Source organism: Microcebus murinus, chromosome 14, assembly GCF_040939455.1.
Source record: "Microcebus murinus isolate Inina chromosome 14, M.murinus_Inina_mat1.0, whole genome shotgun sequence".
In the NCBI taxonomy this organism is placed as follows: domain Eukaryota; kingdom Metazoa; phylum Chordata; class Mammalia; order Primates; family Cheirogaleidae; genus Microcebus; species Microcebus murinus.
This window is the reverse complement of record NC_134117.1, coordinates 55269989-55292582: the sequence shown is the minus strand read 5'-3', so window position 1 is coordinate 55292582 and position 22594 is coordinate 55269989. Positions and strand designations below refer to the sequence as shown.

The following is a 22594-nucleotide window of genomic DNA, read 5'->3' as shown; positions in this document are numbered from 1 at the left end:
AAAAGCCTAATATGTGGATGTTCCATGTATTATTAAGCTTTCTGCCCTGGGACACTGGGGGTAAGACAACTGGTAAGATGCCAGATTTTCAGAATTAGGGAAGGGCCGCGCTGGAGAGGGTGTGGTGGGATTGGGGCGCCGCTCCGCTCCAGGTAAAGCGTACCTGGGCGGGCGCCAGTCTGGCCACGCCCTTTCTGCACGGCCGCCGTAAAGCGCGGCTGCGCAGCGTAGCCCCGCCCCTTCCGTCCCTCTTGTGACGCGGGCGCCCTGGGCTTTTTGAGCGGGAAAAAGCCGTCCGGAGCTCTAGTCTATGCGTCTGTGACCGGCTGTTTTTGTGGTGGTTGCCCCCAGCCTAGCATGGGGCTGCTGGAGCTATGCGAGGAAGTGTTCGGTACCGTCGACCTTTACCGGGTGCTAGGCGTACGGCGCGAGGCATCCGACAGCGAGGTCCGACGGGGCTATCACAAAGTGTCCTTGCAGGTGCACCCGGACCGGGTGGGCGAGGGCGACAAGGAGGACGCCACCCGCCGCTTCCAGGTATACAGGGCGCTGCCCCTACGTGTCCGTCCTCCCCGGCCTCTCCCGGTCTTCTAGCCACCTAGCCCTGCTCCGAGGAGTGTACTCACTTCGGCTTGGTGCTTTCTCTATTCTCTAGGCACGGTTTCAGTGGGGTGGGGAGGTGCAGGAGTGACTTTTGGATACTCTCCCCTCAGATCCTGGGGAAAGTCTATTCCGTTTTAAGTGACAAAGAACAGAGAGCAGTGTACGATGAACAGGGAACAGTGGACGAGGACTCTGCTATGCTCACGCAAGACCGGGATTGGGAGGCATATTGGAGATTACTCTTTAAAAAGGTAGGAAACTTTGGAGATTTCTTGGTGACTTACTATTATTCAATCAACAAACGTTTATTCAGTGCCTTTGAGGCCTAGCATTTTGTGTTAATTTTGTATGAACGAGAAATTTGAGTTTGGTCTTGAAATATAGAGTCACACTTACTGAAACAGCCTTTGTTTTCCTGTTGATACATATAGAGGGATTGTTACAGTGAAAAGGGAGAACTTATTTTCTTAGAGGATATGCTTTATTTTACATATCTAAACGTAAGTCTTCAATGTTTATCTCAGTCTCTTCCCACCCTTGGAAACTTCAATTTTCCTTCCTTGGCCCCCAGTTTAGCAATGGTGAAGGTTGGACCAGGGAGAACTCTGGAATAGCTTAGGCATGGGAAAATTTGGTTCCTTGCAACAATTTCCACTCAAGCAACTGTTGTATATAAGGAGAAACATTTCAACTTCTAAATCTCTAGTTTTACTAGTGTACTTCTTATTTAAAATAAAACTCTCAAAGTATATCTTTTTTTATCAGATATCTCTAGAGGACATTCAAGCCTTTGAAAAGACATACAAAGGTTCTGAAGAAGAGCTGGCTGATATTAAACAGGCATATCTGGATTTCAAGGGTGACATGGATCAGATCATGGAGTCTGTGCTTTGTGTGCAGTACACAGAGGAACCCAGGATAAGGAATATTATTCAGCAAGCTATTGACACCGGAGAGGTCCCATCCTATAATGCTTTTGTCAGAGAATCAAAACAAAAGATGAATGCAAGGAAAAGGAGGGTAAGATTTGGGATGCTATTGATTATTCATATCTTGACTGATTCTGAAGAGGATTTGAGGGTATTTATAACAATGGAAGTATACACAAAACCACTGAAGTCAGGATTGGGGTTAATTTGATCTATATCTCTCATCTAGGAAAACAGGCATACCAGTTCATCAAGGGAAACCCTTTTTTTAATACCATCTTAAAGTAACACTAAACTATTTTTCATGTGGGCCAATTCTTGTAGCTTTGTAGAGAGGCATTGCTCAGGAAATAAAGTAATGGAGTCTGGGTACATAGGACAGACCGTGGTCTTCACTCAGTTGAGGGATGGAGTGAAGACATCAAGGACTATCTTGTTACAAGTGCAGATTCTTGAGCCTTTGCCCAGAGATTGATTCTTGTGTAGGGGTTGGATCCAGAACATATATATATATATATATGTGTGTGTCTGTTTGTTTGTTTTTTGAGACAGAGTCTCATTCTGTTGCCCGGGCTAGAGTGCTGTGGCATCAGCTTAGCTCACAGCAACCTCAAACTCCTGAGCTCAAGCGATCCTCCTGCCTCAGTCTCCTGAGTAGCTGGGACTATAGGCATGCGCCACCATTCCTGGCTAATTTTCTTTTTATATATTTTTAGTTATCCAGCTAATTTCTTTCTATTCATAGTAGACACGGGGTCTCGCTCTTGCTCAGGCTGGTCTCAAACTCCTGAGCTCAAAGGATCCACCCGCCTTGGCCTCCCAGAGTGCTGTGATTACAGGCGTGAGCCACTGTGCCCGGCCCTCAGAACATATTTTTTAAACAAACATTTTAGCTCATTTTGATGAAGGTGTCTTTCTGACTACACTTTGAGGAAGGAATACTTTCTTGATTGTCAAGAATCAAGGGTTATGACCTGTATGTCCTTTACACTCATATTAAACAGGGGGAATGAGGGAGTAACTATATCCTAGAAGGCTGGCTGACTCATTAACAGGACTCAAAACCATCCCGGGTAAAACAGGTTCTTCCACCCACCCATTCTGCACTCCTGTTTTCAAGGCCAAATAAAATTGGGAGAGTGGGTTCCCATCTTCACACTCTGGAATCCTGTTGCCTAGCCCTCTCTAACATTTCCTATATAAAAATGGTAAAGTTCCTGGAAAGAAAAAGTAGGAGTCCAGAAGCTTTGGGTTTTAATCCCTGCCTCAATTAATGCTTTGCTATGTAGCCTTAGGTAATCCACAGGAAACTCTATAAGCTTGTTACTTCAGCTACATAGTACAAATATGAGAATAAAGGAGAATATCTGAAAAAAATAAACTGGGGGAGTGGGGAAGGGTGGGGTGATGGCAGAGGAAAGGTGACAGAGTTCAGGGAAGGAGTGTATTCAAGGTAGTAAACATTTGTGTCTCTGGTCTTTTGGGAAAGTTGCCTTGGACTTGTGCCAAAGTAACCATTCTCAACTTGGCTTTCATAATAAGAGCTCCAAGGAGAGAAGACAATTTAAGATTTTGGATCGCTAGTGTGTGTTTGAGGTGCCTTAATTTTATGTGGCTGAACTAGGGGGTGGGAGAGGTCTGCAGTTTTTAGGTAAATGAGGCACGCATAGAGTAAACTGGCCTTTTTGGTTTGGTGAAAATTTAAAGGACCTGTTTTGCCTACAAGGCCATGCCACCTCGGCGTTGAACTGAGGGGAGAAGTGGAATGCATACAAGATCATCATTTTGGTTCATAGGCTACATCTGCTTAGACTCAAGCTGACAGTTTATCCTAAGTTGTTAAATCATTTTCTCAGGTGAAACTGAGCACAACTGCATTCAACAATAGGCTGTTAGCTTGAGAAACTTCCCTGTAGTTTGAGGGAGAAATGGCATAGTTTTGAGAGTCTGGCAAACTTGGAAGGGACGGTGAATTTAAAGAGATAATTTGAATACAAGGAAACTGTGTCTCTTTATTGGTATAAAGAAGTCCTAAAGTATCATCATTCCCAGAATTATTTGCATTCATTGCCACTTAGAAAATTTGCAAGGGGTCGGGGCCTCTTATAATTGTTGCCCTAAGGTGTTCTCGTATTTTGGGAACAATGCTCTAGGAAAATTCAACAAATGAAAGTGGCTTTGAAATGAGGTAAACAAAGGTTAAAACTGAATTTATTACTGTTGTTTCTTCTGCCTACTCAAAAAATCCTTTTAAGCTAGGCGTGTTCCCAAGACTGCCATCAGTCCCATGTAGTGAATTCAGTTTGCAGAGGAGGAATCTGAACTGCCTGGAGGACATCCTTGGTTAGGTGACCTTTCCTAGCTCTCCCAGCATATTTTGATTTTCTGTCACCATGTGGTTTATAAGTACCAAAGTACTTGCTATCTCTAGCAACTAGACATGGGGATAAAACAAGAGTTGCTTACTGGAATCTCAGAGGATCTACTGCTTGCTCACAGGAATGTTGCCCTTTAATGAATGACATAATTTATGTAATTTTATTCATTTTGTCTATTCATATAATCCTCAAATTGAAACTGTCTTATCATAAATTTGTTTTGGGGAAAGAGGATGTATTTTAAGCATTTCCTAGTTGCCATGGAGTCTCATGTGAGTCTCTGTTTCAGGCTCAGGAAGAGGCCAGAGAAGCAGAAATTAGCAGGAAGGAGTTGGGGCTCGATGAAGGAGTAGATAACTTGAAAGCAGTCATTCAGGTAAACTTGGCAGGTTGTCACTACTTCTCTCATGCTCTGATTCCTACTGCTAATATTTTCTTTGGAGTGTATGTGTGGTAGTATGGGTATTTTGTTTTCTTTTAAGATGTAACTTACATACCATCTATATGTCCTTTTAAAGAGTATAATTCAGTGGGTTTTAATATATTCACAACCATCAACACTAATTCTAGAACATTTTACCACTCCAAAAAGAAACCTCATACCCATCAGTAGTCATTCTCTATTCTCCCTTTCTCCCAGCCCCTGGCAACCACTAAGTACTTTCTGTTTCTGTGGTTTGAAAGCTCATGTTTTAACTTCTCAAACAGAGCAGACAAAAGGATCGGCAAAAGGAAATGGACAATTTTCTGGCTCAGATGGAAGCAAAGTACTGCAAACCTTCCAAAGGAGGAGGGAAAAAAACGGCTCTCAAGAAAGAAAAAAAATAATGGAATTTTTCTCTTCAAAGGACCTTAGGTGTTAATTGGTTCCGTTGTAGGCAAGGTGTGGGCAAAAGTCAACCCAACCCTTGGAGGAGTTGTCTTCCCAGCCTAAATTATTCAGATTGACTAAATCAAGAAGAATCTCTCAACCTGATTTTAGTATTTCCTAGAAATCACCTGACATTATGTAAGTCTCTTGTGAAGGAATTTGGTGGCGATAATTGGAAGAGCAGTATAATTCATGACAGGACCTGCTTCCTTGGATCTTGGATCTTCTGTACATGGAACTCTGTTTAGAACGGGGGTGTCTCCCTACTGTTTTCTGTGATGTGCATATATATTAGAATTGATACTCTGCCTAGCTAAAACACTTTGGTGAACAGCTGTCTTCCAAATAACTGCCAATTTACCTTTGTCTTAATAATCCTGAATAGATCTTTCTTTTTTTGTTTTATTCAGTCAGGTTCTGTAATCTGTTTGAAGTATGGGAAAAATAGGTGTTCAAATTACTTCAAGCATTTTTCTAAGATGTGTATATGATTAAATAAGAAAATGATCGTTACATCTAGGGGCTTTTTAAATGATCCCAGTGATCATTTAAAATGTGATCTAGAAAAAGAATATGTTCTTTAGGAAAGAGAAGAAGGGGAAAAAAAGTAGTCCTAGTCAGTGTTATAATAGACAGCCCAGTTTAAGTAGCATAAAGAAATGTGCGTTATAGTCTTGCCTCTAACTGTTGAATGTCCTTGGTCAGGTCACTGAGCTTGCCTAAATGTGTTTCCTCACTTATAAATAAGAGTGAGATCCAAATGCATCAGATTGTATACCTTAAATATGTCCATTGTTTTTGTAAAAGAAAAAAATTTGCACTCATTTTGAGTGAATACACACACACACAAAGGGTGAGGGAATTAGGCTAAATGGCTTCTTAGAGGCCCCTTTCTGACTATTTAATTTTGAAAGGCAAACCATACTAATCCAGTCATTTGTTATATTACACTTACGGTATTGGTTTGTGAGAACAATACAGAGATTTTCACTTAGATGAGGTGGTATATGTTCATTAGACTATACAGGAATTTTTTTAGGGACTGTTCAACTTAAAACCTTTAATTTGTGGGCTAATATATTCAACATACTAGATGCATAAAACAAACTTTCTCTTGCTGTTGAGCTTTATGTATCATAATTTATCTAAGGTAAGCACATGATACATTTCAGTTTGTGATTACAAGCAGGTTAAAAAATACTCCTTAATTGTATTAAAAATATAATTTAATGTGAGTTGTCTAAAGCATCTTTGTATGATAGCATAAGAACACCTTGGTATGATAAAAAGTTATCCCAATTTATGATCATTTGAATTCATCCACTCTGAAAATTAACAATTACATCTAAAATTGGTATGATAATCAAGATTAGTATTCAATGAAATTTAAATAAAATAAATTTAAGCCATAGTTAAAACCATTGCTGCATTCATGAGTACCCTCAGGTACTACTGATTCTACCCTGTGGTAAAATCAGAATGCTGACCCTCTAATTCTGCTGCTTTTAGGATATGTTTTTGCTGGACTAACTGCCAGGGTTTCATAAATTTTTAAGGAATTGTACTTTGGTGGCTCACTAATAGGCCCTACAAATTATTTTTTAATTGACTTTCTTAGAGCTATAGGAGAAAATCTGGCAAGGTGAGTTTAATATTTGGGGAAAAAAATATGACCAGAAAAATACTTTTTAGAGAAAATAAGCAAAACCTGATATCAAACAGGCATTGTAAAGGTTGAGTTGTCCTATCTGAAAAAAATATGCAATATGATTTATTACATAAGTTACTTTACACCAGTGCTTAACATTTATGTCTTTAATTACCCCTTACATTTTAATCTGCTGATAGGATTGGACATCTAAAGAGAAAGCTATGGAATGACATCTAATGAGTAGGTCGGATTTTTGAAAGCACTATCTCTTAAAAATGACTTAGATCTTAGTACAACTCTCTAGAAATTAATACAAGTGGAAGTATTTTAAAGCCAATAATGTTATCAAACAATCATTTGCTGCTTTTCATGTATGTTGTAATATCATAGAAACCTATAATAATTGAACTGATCATTCTTAACAGACAACATGAGCAGTGATTTGGGTATTATTCATTGTTACATCTTTGGGTACAAACTTTACTGTCCAGTAGAATGGGTTCATTTATGCTGCAAGAAGACAGTTAACTGGAGATAGAAACACAGTATCCATGTAATTTTTGGCGGATACTCTGTTGTGTTTTTCACAGTCAGTTGTACCAAATAACTCTTCATGAAGATGGTTTCAAGTTGATCTTGTATACAAACAAGTTCTGCATCACTCCATGACTGAACACTGATTCATGAAATCTTCCCACGTGTTCCCTGCAGCCTGATGCATTCTTCTCATTGCCCTATGGTCCCTGCCTGGTTCTAGGGACTGGTCCACCTCTGCTTTGAGATTTTGTAGACCCATGTAACTGAGGACCTGTTAAACACAGATGACATCATAGAGTAACATTAGTAGAAGTCTAGATTTGGTAACTCCAAGTTCATATCTCAGGGCTTTTTTGATCCAATTATCTGTTACACTTTAAATTTGGAGACTGGGTAAGTGGTACAGTATATATTTACCAAGGCAATAGAAAACATGTTTATATATTTTATCCTGTAGAAATAAAAAACTTGTATTCTGTAGATACAAAAAGCAGTAACCTAATGTTGGAGAAAAACCCACTAACTGAAAAGGACTAAGGGCCAGGTGTGGCTCACGCTTACAATCCTAGCACTTTGGGAGGCTGAGGTGGAAGGATCACTTGCTTCAGGCCAGGAGTTCAAAACCAGTCTGGGTAACATAGCAAGAACTCGTTTCTACAAAAAAATAGAAAAATTAGCTGGCCACTTGTAGTCCCAGCTACTTGGGATGCTGAGGCAGGAGGCTCACTTGAACTTAGGAGTTTGAGGTTGCAGTGAGTTACAATCGCACCACTGCATTCTAGCCCAGGTGGCAGAGTAAGACCCTGTCTAAAAAAAAAAGGACTAAGATGTTTCACTCACCTAAATGTTACATTAGTTACCCACCTAAATGTTACATTAGTTACACTTGACTGTCGGTGTGGCTGACACTAGCTCAGAGGCAGCAATGTTTCTCTATGAGGACTGAGCCAAAAGCAGAATCTAGTGAAAGCATTTAAAGACTACCAGCCAGTGCTACTAGGAACTGAACTAAAAAATCACTAGGACTACAAAGATCGCTTGGGCAGATTAGTTTTTTTCTGTATTTGCTGATTAATCCTACCATTAACAGGAAACACTTCAGCTGCCCAGTACTTCCAAATTTGCCTACAAAGTAATAAGAATGACCCTGATGGTAATGAGAAGACTGTCATAGGAAGAATTAAGACATCCCTAAATTTTCATCTATCACTCCTTTGTTAATATATCTACAGAGTATAATTTAGAGATAAAAAGTTAATGGGCTAGAATCAGACTCAGCATATCCTGACATTTAAGAGTTTTTCTTACCTTAGCCTAACAGGTTAACTGACCAAAGCAGTTTAATCCATAGGAGTATCAATTTTTACCTACATTGTAAAATCCATGCCATGTTCTTAAGGACTATTTCAAATGTTATGAAAATTATTTATTTGGCTTAAAGTTTTTAGATTAAAAAAATAGTTTACCATAGTAGTGAGAGGTTAATTATATGGTATGAAAACAGCAGAAATCTGCAACTTTTTGGCTTTGAGCAATAGAACTCTTCTATCTTTTTATTATACCTCATGTCCCCAAATGAATTTGAGGTGATTTGCAAAGATGTGTGAAAACAAAATAAATATAAGAATATCTGGAAGAAAGGAAAATAAGTGTAGGTGGGGGGAAAGAACAAAACAAAGGTAGGGTCTTAACATATCCACTCAGTGGTAAAATAAGGGCCGTGGCCCCACGTGTACCTGCAGATCCCCTACCAGGTCGGGCCTGATGAGGATACTCGGCTGCGCGTGAACGATGCTGCTGCGTGTCCAGCTAAAAGAGAAGAGACAGTTTACAGTGCAACTTCTCCCAAAGGATAATGCTTTCTTTACAAAGTTCACAGAGGAAAACCTTCAAATTGACAGCAGTGTAAAAGGCACAGTCTACTAACTTGAGGGGAAAGTTGTCGCTGTGTTGCATTCCAAATAGAAAAATCCCAAGCCAGATCCTGACAAAGCCATTTGTTAACTTGTAAAAATTACAAATTCTACAACTTTATTAATATGCCTTTAAGAAAATCTTAGCATTCATAAATAATCCATACAGCTTAATATTTCAGTTAGATTCCAAGGGAGTGTTACTGGTTTTTATTCATTGCCTACTGACTATTTAAAACAACCAGCCTTTTCAGCAACATTGAAATACCCATGACTTTACCACCATAGTGGTAAAGTGAAATAGTGAAATTTAACTCTATATTTACTTTTCAGGTTTTTTTGTTTTTTTGTTTTCAGACAGTCTTACTCTATTTCCTGGGCTAGACTGCAGTGGCATCATTATAGCTTACTGCAGTCAAACTCCTTGGCTCAATTGATCCTCCTGCCTCAGCCTCCCAAGTAGCTGAGACTATAAGGACACACCACCATGCCTGGCTCATTTTTCTGTTTTTTTGTAGAGACAAGGTCTTGCTATGTTGCCCAGGGTGGCCTCAAGCAATCTTCCTACTTTGCCCTCCCAGAGTGCTAGCATTATAGGCATGAGCCACTGTGCCCAGCCTATTTTTCAGCCTTATGAAACTCAAACATTTCAGAATTACCTCAAGGAATTTAAAGATGTAAAGATATGACTAAAATGTTAAATTGCAAATATCCAAGGCTAGGCACAGGCTGCAGTAAGCTATGATTGTGCCACTGCACTCCAGCCTGGACTACAGAGCGAGATCTCTTTAAAAAAAATATTGCAGATATCCAGTAAAGAGTTATATAAGCTATCCTGTTGGCGCTTCTGAATAAAAACATCCCTGAGTTCCCTGTCAGCACTCAAATTGAGAGATTTAAGGAATTTTTTTCTGGTGAAGCCCCCATAGTCTAGAGATCCGGGGTCAGCAAATTTATTTTTTGTAAAGGGCCAGACATTAGGTTTTGTGAACCATATGGTTGTTGCGACTACTCAGCTTTGCTATTGTGGTATGAAAGTCGCCATAGACAGTACATGAACAAATGAGCTTGCTGGCTCTGCTCCAATAACATTTTATTTACAAAAACAGGCAGCAGGTTGAGTAGCCCATAAATTGTAGTTTGCTGACCCTTATTTTAGATGAAAACACCAAGGAGCAGAGTGCTAGTCTGACAGCACCAAGCCTAGGACTCAGCCAGCTACTAGATTGAGCTACTAGGTATCTCCCTTTTTATGATAGCAAATAGGGAGAAATATGGCTGTGATAAATAATTTTTACTTTATTGTTATAAACTTATGAAAAAGAACCTTTGAAATGTTTTATGCATTCACTAAGGCAACGAAAAATAAAATGTTAGGAGTGCAGCTATAGAATATAATCAAGCACTGCTTAATAAATATCCTGGATTAGATTATGAGAAGACAAGTTCTCAAACTTTCCAGGATTCACATGTTGAACTCCAAGAATCAGAAATGCTCATACATTTCCTTTTTGTCCTTATTTCTGGTGGGTTACCCCCTAAATCAAGCTTTGTGAGGTCTTCTGGGTTGAATAGTCTCCCCTGCAAAATTCATGTCCACTTGGAACCTGTGAATGTGACCATATTTGGAAATAGGGTCTTTGCAGATGTAATCAAGTTAAGGTGAAGTCATACTGGATTAGGGTGGGCCCTAAATTCAATGAGTAATGTCTCTGTAAGAAGACGGAAACACGAACACAAATACACAGGACAGAAGTCCATGTGATCAGAGGCAGAAATTGGAGTGATACAGCTGCAAACCGAGAAACACCAAGGATTGCAGGCAACCACTGGAAGCTAGGAGAAGGCAATATTTCCCTAGAGCCGGCAAAGGAAGATGGCTCTGCTGACACCGTGATTTTGGACTTTGAGCCTCTGGAACTATGAGAGAATAAATTTCTGTTGTTTTAAGCCACCCAGTTCTTGGTCATTTGTTATGGCAGCCTTAGGCAACTAATACAAAGCCCAGTTCGTTTATTCTTACCACTCTTCTAGTAGAAGGAAGATTGTACAGTGCTTTAGGCTGATTTGGTTCAAGGTTCATTGAGTTGGGATAAGTGAGTTGCAAACACTAACACCCTGAAAACTGGTGCAGGATGTGGGGCCCTAGTCAATTCTGAAGGCTTTCCAAGCCCTCTTGCCACAAAGCAGATTAGGTGGGATTGAGTTCCTGGCCTATAAATGGGTAAAGGTGAGTGCATCACATGCAGTTTCCCAACGAGGTTTTTTCTGTTACTTGCTTAAAAGTAAAAGGGGGCTGGGCGCGGTGGCTCACGCCTGTAATCCTAGCACTCTGGAAGGCCGAGGCGGGCGGATTGCTCAAGGTCAGGAGTTCAAAACCAGCCTGAGCGAGACCCCGTCTCTACCATAAAAATAGAAAGAAATTAATTGGCCAACTAATATATATAATATAAAAAAAATCAGCCGGGCATGGTGGCTCGTGCCTGTAGTCCCAGCTACTCGGGAGGCTGAGGCAAGAGGATTGCTTGAGCCCAGGAGTTTGAGGTTGCTGTGAGCTAGGCTGAGGCCTCGGCACTCACTCTAGCCTGGGCAAGAAAGCGAGACTCTGTCTCAAAAAAAAAAAAAAAAAAAAGTAAAAGGGCTAGTAAATGGGAAGGTGGTGTCTGAATTTGAAACACCAATGGGAAAAGAAAAGTCCTAAACTGGGTGTGCTGGGGCATACCAGATTGCTTGAGCCCAGGAGTTTGAATTCAGCCTGGGCAACACAGCAAGACCCCATCTGTAAAAAAAATTAAAGTTCTAACTCATTCATCACCAGTCCTTATAATCTGATACCACTATTAATGTAATTCCATAAGAGCAGGGTTACCTGACAATGAAGTTATGCTGATCTGATATGCATGGGAGTTTAGCATTTTTGCTTGTACTGAGAAATATCTAAACTTAAATTGTTTAGAATTTGTGATTTCTGTGTAAGGCATTTTACTGACAAAAGAATGAGTGGCAGGGACAGTCTACATTTTGTAGCATTCCAACAAAATGTACTTATAACACTTTTTATAGTTATTACCTCAAATTTTATATTTAGAGTTGATTAAACCACCAGATAAAGTCTTACGTCTGCTAAAGTAGTAATTTTCTTTTCCCTTTTCATTCCCCAACTATCAAGACCATATTAGGAAGTATGTCACTCTACCAAAAATGACTGCGTTGTGTTGGGCCTGGAGAAAAAGTCAGGTAAAAGGAGCCTCTCTTGGGATGGCTGATAGTTGGATTCATCCACTGCTGCACTTCGAGCTCGACTGGAATCACTGTGGGGTTTCTGCAGAGGAGATAAAAGTTATAGAAACAGTTAAAACTATTAGTAGTGGGATCTGCATATGTCCTACATCAACCCTGGTACATGTGGTAACTGCAGGTCAAGCAGCTCCAATACCACCATTATAAATTAGCACTCAGTTTGTACTTTTGTGGACAAAATATAGTATAAATCAAGACCAGAGTACAAATCCTACAGCATCACTGCCCATGAGGTATCACAATAAGCACATGGAAGAGCAATATGAAAGAGACATACCGTTTGCTTTTGTGGCCCCACAGTGCTCAGATGTTCAACTTCAGCTGTACCAATAGGTGGCAGCAGATTATTTCGACTCAGGGGCATCGGTGAGGGGGAGGAGAGCGAGTCAGATGCCACTGGGCTGCAGATCCCACCAGGGAACACCAAGGTATGAAAGCATGAAGTTAATGCCAGCAAATTGATTAGAAATCGAATGAATGAAGCAAATGAGTTTAGTAGTATTTTCTGATTTTTTAAAAGCTCTGGCCGGGCGCTGTGGCTCACGCCTGTAATCCTAGCTCTTGGGAGGCCGAGGCGGGCGGATTGCTCAAGGTCAGGAGTTCAAAACCAGCCTGAGCAAGAGCGAGACCCCGTCTCTACTATAAATAGAAAGAAATTAATTGGCCAACTGATATATATATAAAAAAAAAAAAATTAGCCGGGCATGGTGGCGCATGCCTGTAGTCCCAGCTACCCGGGAGGCTGAGGCAGAAGGATCACTCGAGCCCAGGAGTTTGAGGTTGCTGTGAGCTAGGCTGACGCCACGGCACTCACTCTAGCCTGGGCAACAAAGCGAGACTCTGTCTCAAAAAAAAAAAAAAAAAAAAAAAAAAAGCTCTATCTTGGGCACACAAGAGAAGCTGACCTTTTCACAGAACTGGATGATAAATTAATTTTCTCTGCCAATTTTGGATTTGTAAATTCACATCTGATGGAATTCTCCACAGTTCTGAGCCTTCTGGTTGTCCTTTCCCTAATAACAGTAATTCTCAGGTACAATTCCTAAACTTTCATTCCCTTCAATGGGATTTAGAACAGCTTTCAGTGTTAACTTATACCTAAGACACTAACTGAAACAGAATGAGATTTTCATGTTTCAGAATTAACAAAGCAACTTATTTTTCACCTTAGGAAAAAAAGTACTGTCAGAGAGAATGAAAGATTAGTTATACCTCAAAACCACTCATCCCCAAATGAATGAATCTATAGCTCTGTCGGTATAGATATAGCTACAGCCACATAATAAAATAGCTGAGCAGGTGAGGAGAATATTGGTGGCCTGACAAAGATTTTTGGTGGTTTGGGACATCCTTTTTTGTGATTCTGTTGGGATGAATTATAACAAGAAACTGAAAAATCAAGATCAAGAAACAGCATGTTGGGAGAGAAGTATAATGACACATGCTTAACTCAGAAGCTGAATTCAGTACACAGTTGTGTACTATAATAATATCTTACACTCTTGGTTATAGTCTTAGAAATCAATTATCCTAAGATATTTTGTGAATCAATAACTAAAAGAATTCTATGTTAAAAATTGGCTTCTAGGTATTTTTTGCACAATGAAGCTCAGAGTGTTTAGTGAATGGAGGTTGGGAAAAGGAAAGATTATTTTTAGTGTTACCTAAGTGTTTCCTAAGAAGTTCTAAGGGATATTTTTCCTGGTATATAAGCAACTATTATAATACCCATCTGAGGTTTATAAAGTTTTCGTTGTCAATAGAATAAACAGATCCCAATGGTACAGAAAAACATTAAAGGAGAATTAACTATTATTTTGGGATGAATTTCACTCAACATGTTCCCATTAAGGAAAATGTTTAATAAAATATATATCCTTTATTCCTTTTATAAATCTCACTACAGTATTCTAACCAATATTTTATTTTTAGAAATAGGAATCTCTAGCCGAATTAACAGAAAGATTTAGTATTTATATTTCATTAAAATTTGACTCCATTTAAAAATTTTGTGTACAAACCCCATGGATCATCCATCATAAGAATAATCATGAGTTTGTAGGCATAGATTTCAATCTTATATTTAATTCTCTATATAAATTTTATTAGTTTTACCATAGTTTCCAGAAATTCTGCCTTTGAAACCTACATTCGGGATCCTCTGAGGAGCTCTTCCACAGGTCTTGGCGTTCCAGCACGTGAATGGCTTGTGCTGATGGGATGAAGGGTACGCGGCGGGGGATTGCGTCTCCTGGCAGACTGCACTGTATATGACAGACATGATGTACTAAACTCCATGGCTCGATTTGGCCAATTTCGGGTTGAAAGGATGGTACTGGACCCAGGCCTTGTAAGTAGCTTGTCATCAATATCTCTAGAGGCCCAATCAGAAAACCACAATGAAAAAAAGATTACTATGTACAGCAAGAAAAGACTCCTGAAGTAAAAAGATTTAGACTAAACTACATTCAGGGTAGGAAAAAGTAAAAATAAAAACCTTTTAGTAATTAATCAACTTTCCAGAAGGTAATCTAGCTCAGGCATGAGAATCTGTTCTTAAAAGTAGGGCACCATTTCAATCATAATTTGCTAGAACAGAGATTTGGGAAAGCCAGGTCCATCACCTGCCATCACGGTCACTTGCTCAGTCACAAATGAAGGCAAGCCTGATGGGACTAACTCCAAAGTGCTTTCCAAAAGCTTGCCACTGGGGCTGAGATTGGTACTGTATTTGATGTATTCTTTTGTGCTGAAGGACTGTCACCAGAAAGACAATTGGAAGGCAAATGTTGCTGTTTGGGAGCAGTTGTGGCACCAGTATGGCTCCCACTGCAGAGATTCAAGTGTTGAGCTAGTTGGAACCTGCAAAGGTAGGAGTGCGGGTTTGGGCTCCTTGGAAAGCTAGCAGCAGGCCTTATGCTGCCCATGGCAGTGAGACCACAGTAGCCCTATTACCATAAACAACTGTGAAACCCAACCCTTTTCTTTTAGTCCTCTAATAAAGAAAATACCACACCTAAACAGTTCAATAGCTTTAACACACTATGCTACAGATGAGATGTCCAGAGCTCCTCGGGGAAAAATAAAAAATAAAGCAGATGAGAGGATGTTTGACTTAGATGTAAGACATCTAGGAGACAGTATTTGCAGAGTGAAATGGAGGGGAAGTGAAAGAGCAGCTAAGCTCTGCCACTTGCTCCTATGCAGGTTCCTCAACCTTTCAGGCCACTTTGGTGCAAAACATGCCTCAGTGTTTGGAGGACTCTCAAGGGAAGAGTCCTATTCCCATGAAGGAATAGGACTAAACCTTGAGAATTACAAGAGATATTTCTGGTCTTCCTACCTTCTTACCTATTCACTTTTTTAGATGCTCTATTTTCTAATTATAAAAGATTTAGGCGTTAGCTGCCCTATGTTCATCTTTATTTTGTTCTGTAAACTTCTCATTCATAATTCTGGAATTAATTATTATCTCTAGCCAGATAAGTTTTAGATCAGTCTCCAGATTTGACCTCTTCCAAATTTCCAGCAAGATGACCCATCAATGTAAACTTAACATACCCCAAAAGAAACTCATCTTTCCCCCAAAACAAGCTTCCCTTGAGCTTGAAATCTCAGAGCTGACTTTGATTTCTCCATTTCTATATAATTTCATTTCTTTTACAATAACTCCTAAAATAGTTCATTCTTTTCTTACTCTGTGCTACAGCTTAAGTACAGACCCTGAGCAACTCATGCTAGAACTCCTACATTAGACCCCTTACCTTCAGTTCCTCCTTTAATCTAATCTATGGTCTACTGCTATGAAATTGATATTTCAAATTCCTGACTTAAATATATGTGCTCCCCCAATTAAAACTCATACATTGCTGTAGAAGGGTAAAATGGTACAACTACTTTAGGAAATTGAATGAAGAGTCTTCAAAAAGTTCATGGAGGCCGGGCATGGTGGCTCACACCTGTAACCCTAGCACTCTGGGAGGCCGAGGCGGGAAGATCATTTGAGCTCAGGAGTTCGAGACCAGCCTGAGCAAGAGCGAAACCCTGTCTCTACTAAAAAAATAGAAGAAATTAGCTGGACAACTAAAAGTATATATATAAAAAATTAGCTGGGCATGGTGGTGCACACCTGTAGTCCTAGCAACTCAGGAGGCTGAGGCAGTAGGATTGCTTGAGCCCAGGAGTTTGAGGTTGCTGTGAGCTAAGCTGACCCCATGGCACTCACTCTAGCCTGGGCAACAAAGCGAGACTGTTTAAAAAAAAAAAAAAAAAAGTTCATGGAAAATACACATGGATTTAAAAAAAATTTTTGCACCAAAATAAACTTCTACTAACTTGTTATAACATGTATGAACAGGATTTAGTTTGATGCACTAAGAGATCAGTTTGAAAAAAGCTATCAGAGAAACAGAATTCTGCTAAAATTGAAGCAAGAACCAATGTCAAGTTTATAATGAAGCTTGGGTGGAAGAATGGTGAAATAAATGGTGCTTGTTGAAAAGCTAATGGGGACAATGCCGCAAAGAAGTCATCAGCTTACAAATGGATAACTAGTTTTAAGAAGGGTCGAGATAATGTTGAAAATGAAGCCTGCAGCAGCAGACCATCCACATCAATTTTCGAGGAAAAAATCTTGTTCTTGCCCTAATTGAAGAGGACAGATAATCAACAGCAGAAATAATAGCCAACACCATAAACATCTCAATTGGTTCAGCTTACACAATTCTGAGTAAAAAATTAAAGTTGAGCAAATGTTCCGCTCAATGGGCGCCAAAACCAGTGCACCCAGATCAACTGCAGACAAGGGCAGAGCTTGCAATGCAAATTTTAAACAAGTGAGATCAAGATCCTGAAGCATTTCATCGTAGAATTGAAACAGGAGATGAAACATACTAGCTTTACCAGTATAATCCTGAAGACAAAGCACAATCAAAGAAATGGCTACCAAGAAGTGGAAATGGTCTAGTCAAAGCAAAAGTGGACCAGTCAAGAACAAAGTTCATGGCAACAGTTTTGGGGCATGCTCAAGGCATTTTGCTTGTTGGCTTTTTGGAGAGAATGATAACGTGCTTTTTATGAGAGTGTTCTGAGAAAGCCAAAGCTTTAGCACAAAAAAAAAGCTTCACCAGAGAGCCCTTCTCCACCTCAACAATGCTCCTGTTCATTTTTTTCGTCAAACAAGGACAATTTTGCAAGAGTTTCAATGGAAAATCATTAGGCATCCACCTTATAGTACTGATTTGGCTCCTACCGACTTCGTTTTGTTTTCTAGTCTTAAAAAATATTTAAAGGGCACCCATTTTTTCCTCAGTTAAGTAAAAAAGCCTACATTGGCATGGTTAAATTCTCAGGACCCTCATTTCTTTAGGGATGGACTAAATGGCTGGTGTCATCATTTACAAAGTGTCTTGAACTTGGAGCTTATTTTGAGAAATAGTTCACAATTTTTTATTTTTATCTTTTTGTTTTTGAGATGGGGGTCTCACTAAATTACCCAAGCTGGTGTCAAACTCCTGGGTTCAAGGGATCCTCCCACTTCAGCCTCCCAAGTAGCTGGGATTACAGGCTCAAACCATGGCACCTGGTTTATTTTTATCTTTTAAATCCATTTTTTCACAAACTTTTTGAAGTTCCCTCATACATGCACATTGATGAACTGATTTTACTTTCCCATTATTTCTCAGTGATCTATTTACACTCTATAGTCTATTAAAATTTTATACTTCTTACAGGAGCTTGTCCATTAGGGAGAGATTTCTTGGCTGGAGAGGCATCCCATGTACCAAGAGACCATTCACATTTGGCTGATGACCACTTGCTTGACAGAGACTCATCTACATGTCAAAAGAAGATGTTACTCATTACTGGTTGGTGAAGATACCTATTTGGTTTCCCAGCTTTGCTAAAAGTTAATATTTCCAATTTGGTCATGTATATATTTTCTCCCTGTGCCTTAACTTTTTATAATATCTTGGCCAGTAGCCCTAGCAGGGACCTCTTGACCACTGTCAAGATGACAGTGCTTTCCTCATTTGTAAATGACAGCAGGTGGGGGAAGTTTGATCAACCTAGATGAAAGTAATTAACAGCCACTCTGATAGGGGTGAGAGGACCTTTGTTATTATTATTTATATTACAATAGAAAAGAAAACCTAAAAAAGAAAACTCACAAAATATGGAACAATAATATAAAAAATAAGAGTAAACTTTAACAATCTCTTTTATCATCACACAATCCTGCAATCTGCATAAACTAATCCTTTCTCTTTTACTACCCATGGAGTAGTCAACTCTCAGTAATAACCTACATCCTGAAGACTGTTGACTAGGAGTTAATCTTCCTTGTTCTAATGTTAGCAGGATTTAATCTTACTTGGATTGGTATTGCCACCTGAGGACCTGCTTATTTTCTCTCTCAGGTCATCAGCCTTTCTGATATCTCCTCTGCCACAGAATGTATTTTCCTTCCTCTTTCTTTCAAGAATGTTTGAATTAACTCCTCCTTCCTTTGGTCACTAACAACCAGAACCGTCTAGTTAACTGTTCAGGGCTGAGGCTACCGTAACCGTACCCAGAACAGTTCAAGATGCAGAAGTGTTTTATTGCCACCAAAGGAACAGGAGTTTACCTGGTTGATCCCTGATATGGTAAGTTATGAACCTTGCTGATTTTATTTTTAAATATGCCTTTTGTAAATCCAGCTGCACAATACTTGGCCATATACCAATGAAGCTTATGACTGGATCTGGTAGCAAGACCCAGGGTTGATGAGCATGGCCCAAGGATTACAATCCTTTTTCTCTTTCTTTTGTCCCCTTCCTTTTTTTTTTTTTTTTTTTTTTGTTTGCTTGTTTGTTTGTTTGCCACAAGTAACACTAGGAAACTATCATGTAAAAACTAGGACTATGTAAATCATTACACAGGGATGAGACCAAGTTCGCCAGCCTCCTGTAAAGAATGCTATCTTTGTGCTTGTTCAGATTCACTTGAGACAGGTTTTCTCTTTGCTTTGGTTTTATTTTTCTACCTGATTTTTGAGTACTGAATATCCAAAAGGCAAAAAAAAAAAAAAAAGTCAACAGATTCAAATATTAAAAAAAAAAAAAAAGGCCGAGTGTGGTGGCTCACGCCTGCAATCCAGCACTTTGGGAGACCAAAGTGTGAAGATCGCTTGAGGCCAGGAGTTTGAGACCAGTCTGGGCAACAGAGTGAGACCCTGTCTACAAAAATAGAAAAATTAGCTGGGCAGCATGATGTGAGCCTGTAATCCCAGCAACTTGGGAGGCTGAGGAAGGAGGATTGCTTGAGCCCAGGAGTTTGAGGTTGCTGTGAGATACAATGATGCTGCTGCACTCTAGGCCAGGCAACAGAACAAGATCCTGTTTAAAAAACAAAAACAACAAAAAATCAGGGTAGGCCTAATTAAGAGAAAAAGATAAGAAGTTAAAAAGAAGGAATTCAAAGAATAACGTTAAGGCCACAGAAAATCTGAGATTAGTCCTTATTTTCATCATAAAGGTATCTTCCAATCCTCCCAAAACAGACTTAGACTAACCACATAGTTGATTCTAGATTGCACAATTTATGGATGCCTCTTCAAAAGAGTTGATTGACAATTATTTGTCAACCCTAATTTGCTATTAATTTTTTAAACTGAAATGGATCAATGCAAAGAGTCACTGGATTATAATAAACACATAACTACTGAAAAATATTACATCAAACATAATACAATTAAGGCAGACAACTTGGAGCAAATTTCCTCTGGCAAGAACAGCCCTAGGGCCTCCAATTGATCCCTTCTGGGGCTTACCGGATTTGAGGTGATGGACAGCACCTTAGACTGTGGCACTCTTGGCAACACCAAAGGGTGTGGTTCAGTCAGCACACAGGGACTCTCTGAGTCTGGCCTGGTGATTGCAACATTACTCTCATCATCTGGGCAAAGGAATAGAGTCTATTATCCATGGATATCTTCTAATGCACAGCAACAGTACTGTGAAAAAAAATCTCCCTTAAGAATTCATAATCTCAAGGCTTCACTCATTTTTGCAGCCCAATTTCATACCATCTGCATGGTTCAAAACACCCCTCAAACCAAGAGTAGTTGAAAGTAGTTTACCAGATTTGTGATGCCTGAAAGTATCTGGCAGAAGAAAAAGGAAAGATTTCTAGAGCAAAGCTGTCTGACAGAACCTTTGGAGTTAATGGAAATGTTTTACATCTGTGCTGTCAAATGTGGTACCTGCTAGCCACATGTAGCTACAGAGCACACTTAAAATGTGGCTAGTGACTGAGGAACTGAATGTTTAATTTTATTTAATTATAACATAAATGGCTATCCATGCTAGTGACTATTCTATTGGATGTTGTATCTCCAGGGGAACCATCAGATCATTAATCCAGACCTCAATTCCCACAGGTAAAGTTGAGATTAGAAGCCACTATTAAAAAATCACACAATCCATGAATAAACAAGGCACCTTGAAAAAGTGCAAGCAGAAACAAAATAATCAGATCAACAAATACTTCAGAAATTGGAATGAACAGATGCAGAATGTAAAACAAGTGATTGAAAATATAAGAGCAAGACATAAAAAATAACCAAGCAGATTTGAAAAAGAACAAAATAAAACTATAAGAGAACTAAAATTACCTAAAATTAAAAACTCAACAGTAGGTTAAAAGCTGAAATTAGAGAAAAAAAATCTGAAGAAATTATCCTGAATTCAGAGGAGATGGAAAATATGAACTGAACATTTTTAAAAGGATAAATTTGACTGTATGTAAATTGTACCTTAATAAATTTATACCTTACATATAGAAATTAAGAAAATGGAGAAAATAAAACCACAAGAAAACACCCTTTGACACAATGACAAAAAAATTAAATACTGAAGAACAGTGAGTATTGAAACTATAAGCACAGGAACTTGTGTACTGTTCGTGGGCATATAAACTAGTACAATCACTTTGAACAATTGGTAAAAGTGGTTAGAGACAAGCCTGGGCAACATAGCAAGACCATGTCTCTACAAAAATAAACATAAAAAAAATTAGCCAGGCATGGTGGCATGTGCCTTTAGTCCCAGCTATTAGGGAGTCTGAGGTAGTCCCAGCTACTAGGGAGGATGGCTTGAGCCCAGGAGTTTGAGGTTATAGTGAGCTATGATTGTGCCACTGCACTCTAGCCTGGGTGATAGAGTGAGACCCTATCCTAAAACAAGAAAAAAGATTATAAAAATCACAAGTTATTAATAAATGAGTACATTTACTCAGAGTTTTATATACTTTGGGGCTATGGTTCACAATCTTAAAATGTTGTCATGTTACAAGTTGGCATGTAGCCCTATTGCATATATTGCACACTAGCATACATTTGGGCTTTCTTCCTCACACAGAGGTAGAAAAAGTTGCTCTAGTAGTAGAGATAGGTTTGTACCACCACCTGTCAGTTTGCTCCAGCAACAAACAAGTAACCAACTGGTCCATGCCAAAGCTAAAAATGCAAAACTTCTCTTTCCATACTTACAAGTATTATAGTTTAACTAAAAAGTAAGGGATAATAGCTAACATTTATTGAGCTCTTATATATTCCAGGAACTGCACTATCTATATATTTTCATGTAACATGTTTATTTCTGAACTCTATGGAATAGATGTTAGTGTCTTTATCATTTTATAAAGAAACTGAGGCACAGAGAGGTGGGTGTCAGAGCTAGCAGTCAAACCCAGGTTGTCTGGCATTTAACCATTATACTATACTACTTCCCGAAGGGATAGCATTTTAGAGCAGGGGTTAGCAAACTGGCCCATGAGCCCATCTGGCCTGCTACCTGTTTTTTGCTTATTGTGGTAAAATACACATAAGACTTACCATTTTGCCACTTTAAAATACAGTCATGTGTCACTTAACAAGAGGGATACATTCTGAGAAATGCATCGTTAGGTGATTTCATCATTAGGCAAACATTATTAAGTTTACTTACACAAGCGTAAATGGTATAGCTTTACTATACTCCTAGGCTATATGGTTTAGCTTATTGCTCCTAGGCTACAAACCTGTATAGCACATTACTGAATACTGTAGGCAACTGTAACACAATGGTGTGTATCTAAACATAGAAAAGGTACAGTAAAAATATGATATAAGCTGGGTGCAGTGGTGATTCATGACTGTAATCCCATTACTTTGAGAGGCTGAGGAAGGAGGATCACTTGAGGCCAGTAATTTTGAGACTAAGACAGGAGGATTGCTTGAGTCTGGGAGTTGGAGGTTGCAGTGAGCCATGACTGCATCACTGCACTCCAGCCTGGGCATCAGAGCAAGACCTGGTCTCACTAAAAGAAAAACCAAAAAAAGGTATAAAAGATAAAAATAGTGTACCTGTATAGGGCATTTAACATGAATG

General features: G+C 39.2%; 2 protein-coding genes across 6 annotated transcripts in view; one reads left to right on the top strand and one right to left on the bottom strand.

Moving 5' to 3' along the window:
- The first annotated feature begins 218 nt into the window (after positions 1–218).
- DNAJC9 (DnaJ heat shock protein family (Hsp40) member C9) lies at positions 219–5190 on the top strand. The gene is made up of 5 exons (XM_012762524.3): positions 219–537; positions 714–854; positions 1369–1623; positions 4200–4286; positions 4619–5190. Exons 1-5 carry the CDS (start codon positions 358–360, stop codon positions 4736–4738), a joined length of 783 nt encoding a protein of 260 aa, XP_012617978.1. The 5' UTR covers positions 219–357; the 3' UTR covers positions 4739–5190.
- A 997-nt stretch (positions 5191–6187) lies between these two features.
- FAM149B1 (family with sequence similarity 149 member B1) overlaps positions 6188–22594 on the bottom strand; it is a 54029-nt gene continuing 37622 nt past the window's right edge. For 3 of the 5 annotated variants that reach the window (XM_076010089.1, XM_076010090.1, XM_076010091.1), the window contains 6 exons: positions 19996–20120; positions 17913–18016; positions 14332–14556; positions 12460–12583; positions 12079–12204; positions 8415–8778 (listed from right to left, as the gene is read on the bottom strand). In XM_076010089.1, the coding sequence (XP_075866204.1) occupies positions 8533–8778; positions 12079–12204; positions 12460–12583; positions 14332–14556; positions 17913–18016; positions 19996–20120 (950 nt within the window). In that variant the 3' untranslated portion in view covers positions 8415–8532. Of the gene's footprint in view, positions 7241–8414; positions 8779–12078; positions 12205–12459; positions 12584–14331; positions 14557–17912; positions 18017–19995; positions 20121–22594 lie in introns of those variants that run through there. The other 2 variants (XM_020280428.2, XM_076010092.1) reach the window with 2 other exon arrangements.

Bases quoted from the DNA above. Each gene is read 5' to 3' on its own strand.
- DNAJC9 (XM_012762524.3), top strand. From the start codon at position 358: ATGGGGCTGCTGGAGCTATGCGAGGAAGTGTTCGGTACCGTCGACCTT. The intron at 538-713 runs GTATACAGGGCG...CTCTCCCCTCAG, and splicing joins ACGCCACCCGCCGCTTCCAG to ATCCTGGGGAAAGTCTATTC. The intron at 855-1,368 runs GTAGGAAACTTT...TTTTTTTATCAG, and splicing joins GGAGATTACTCTTTAAAAAG to ATATCTCTAGAGGACATTCA.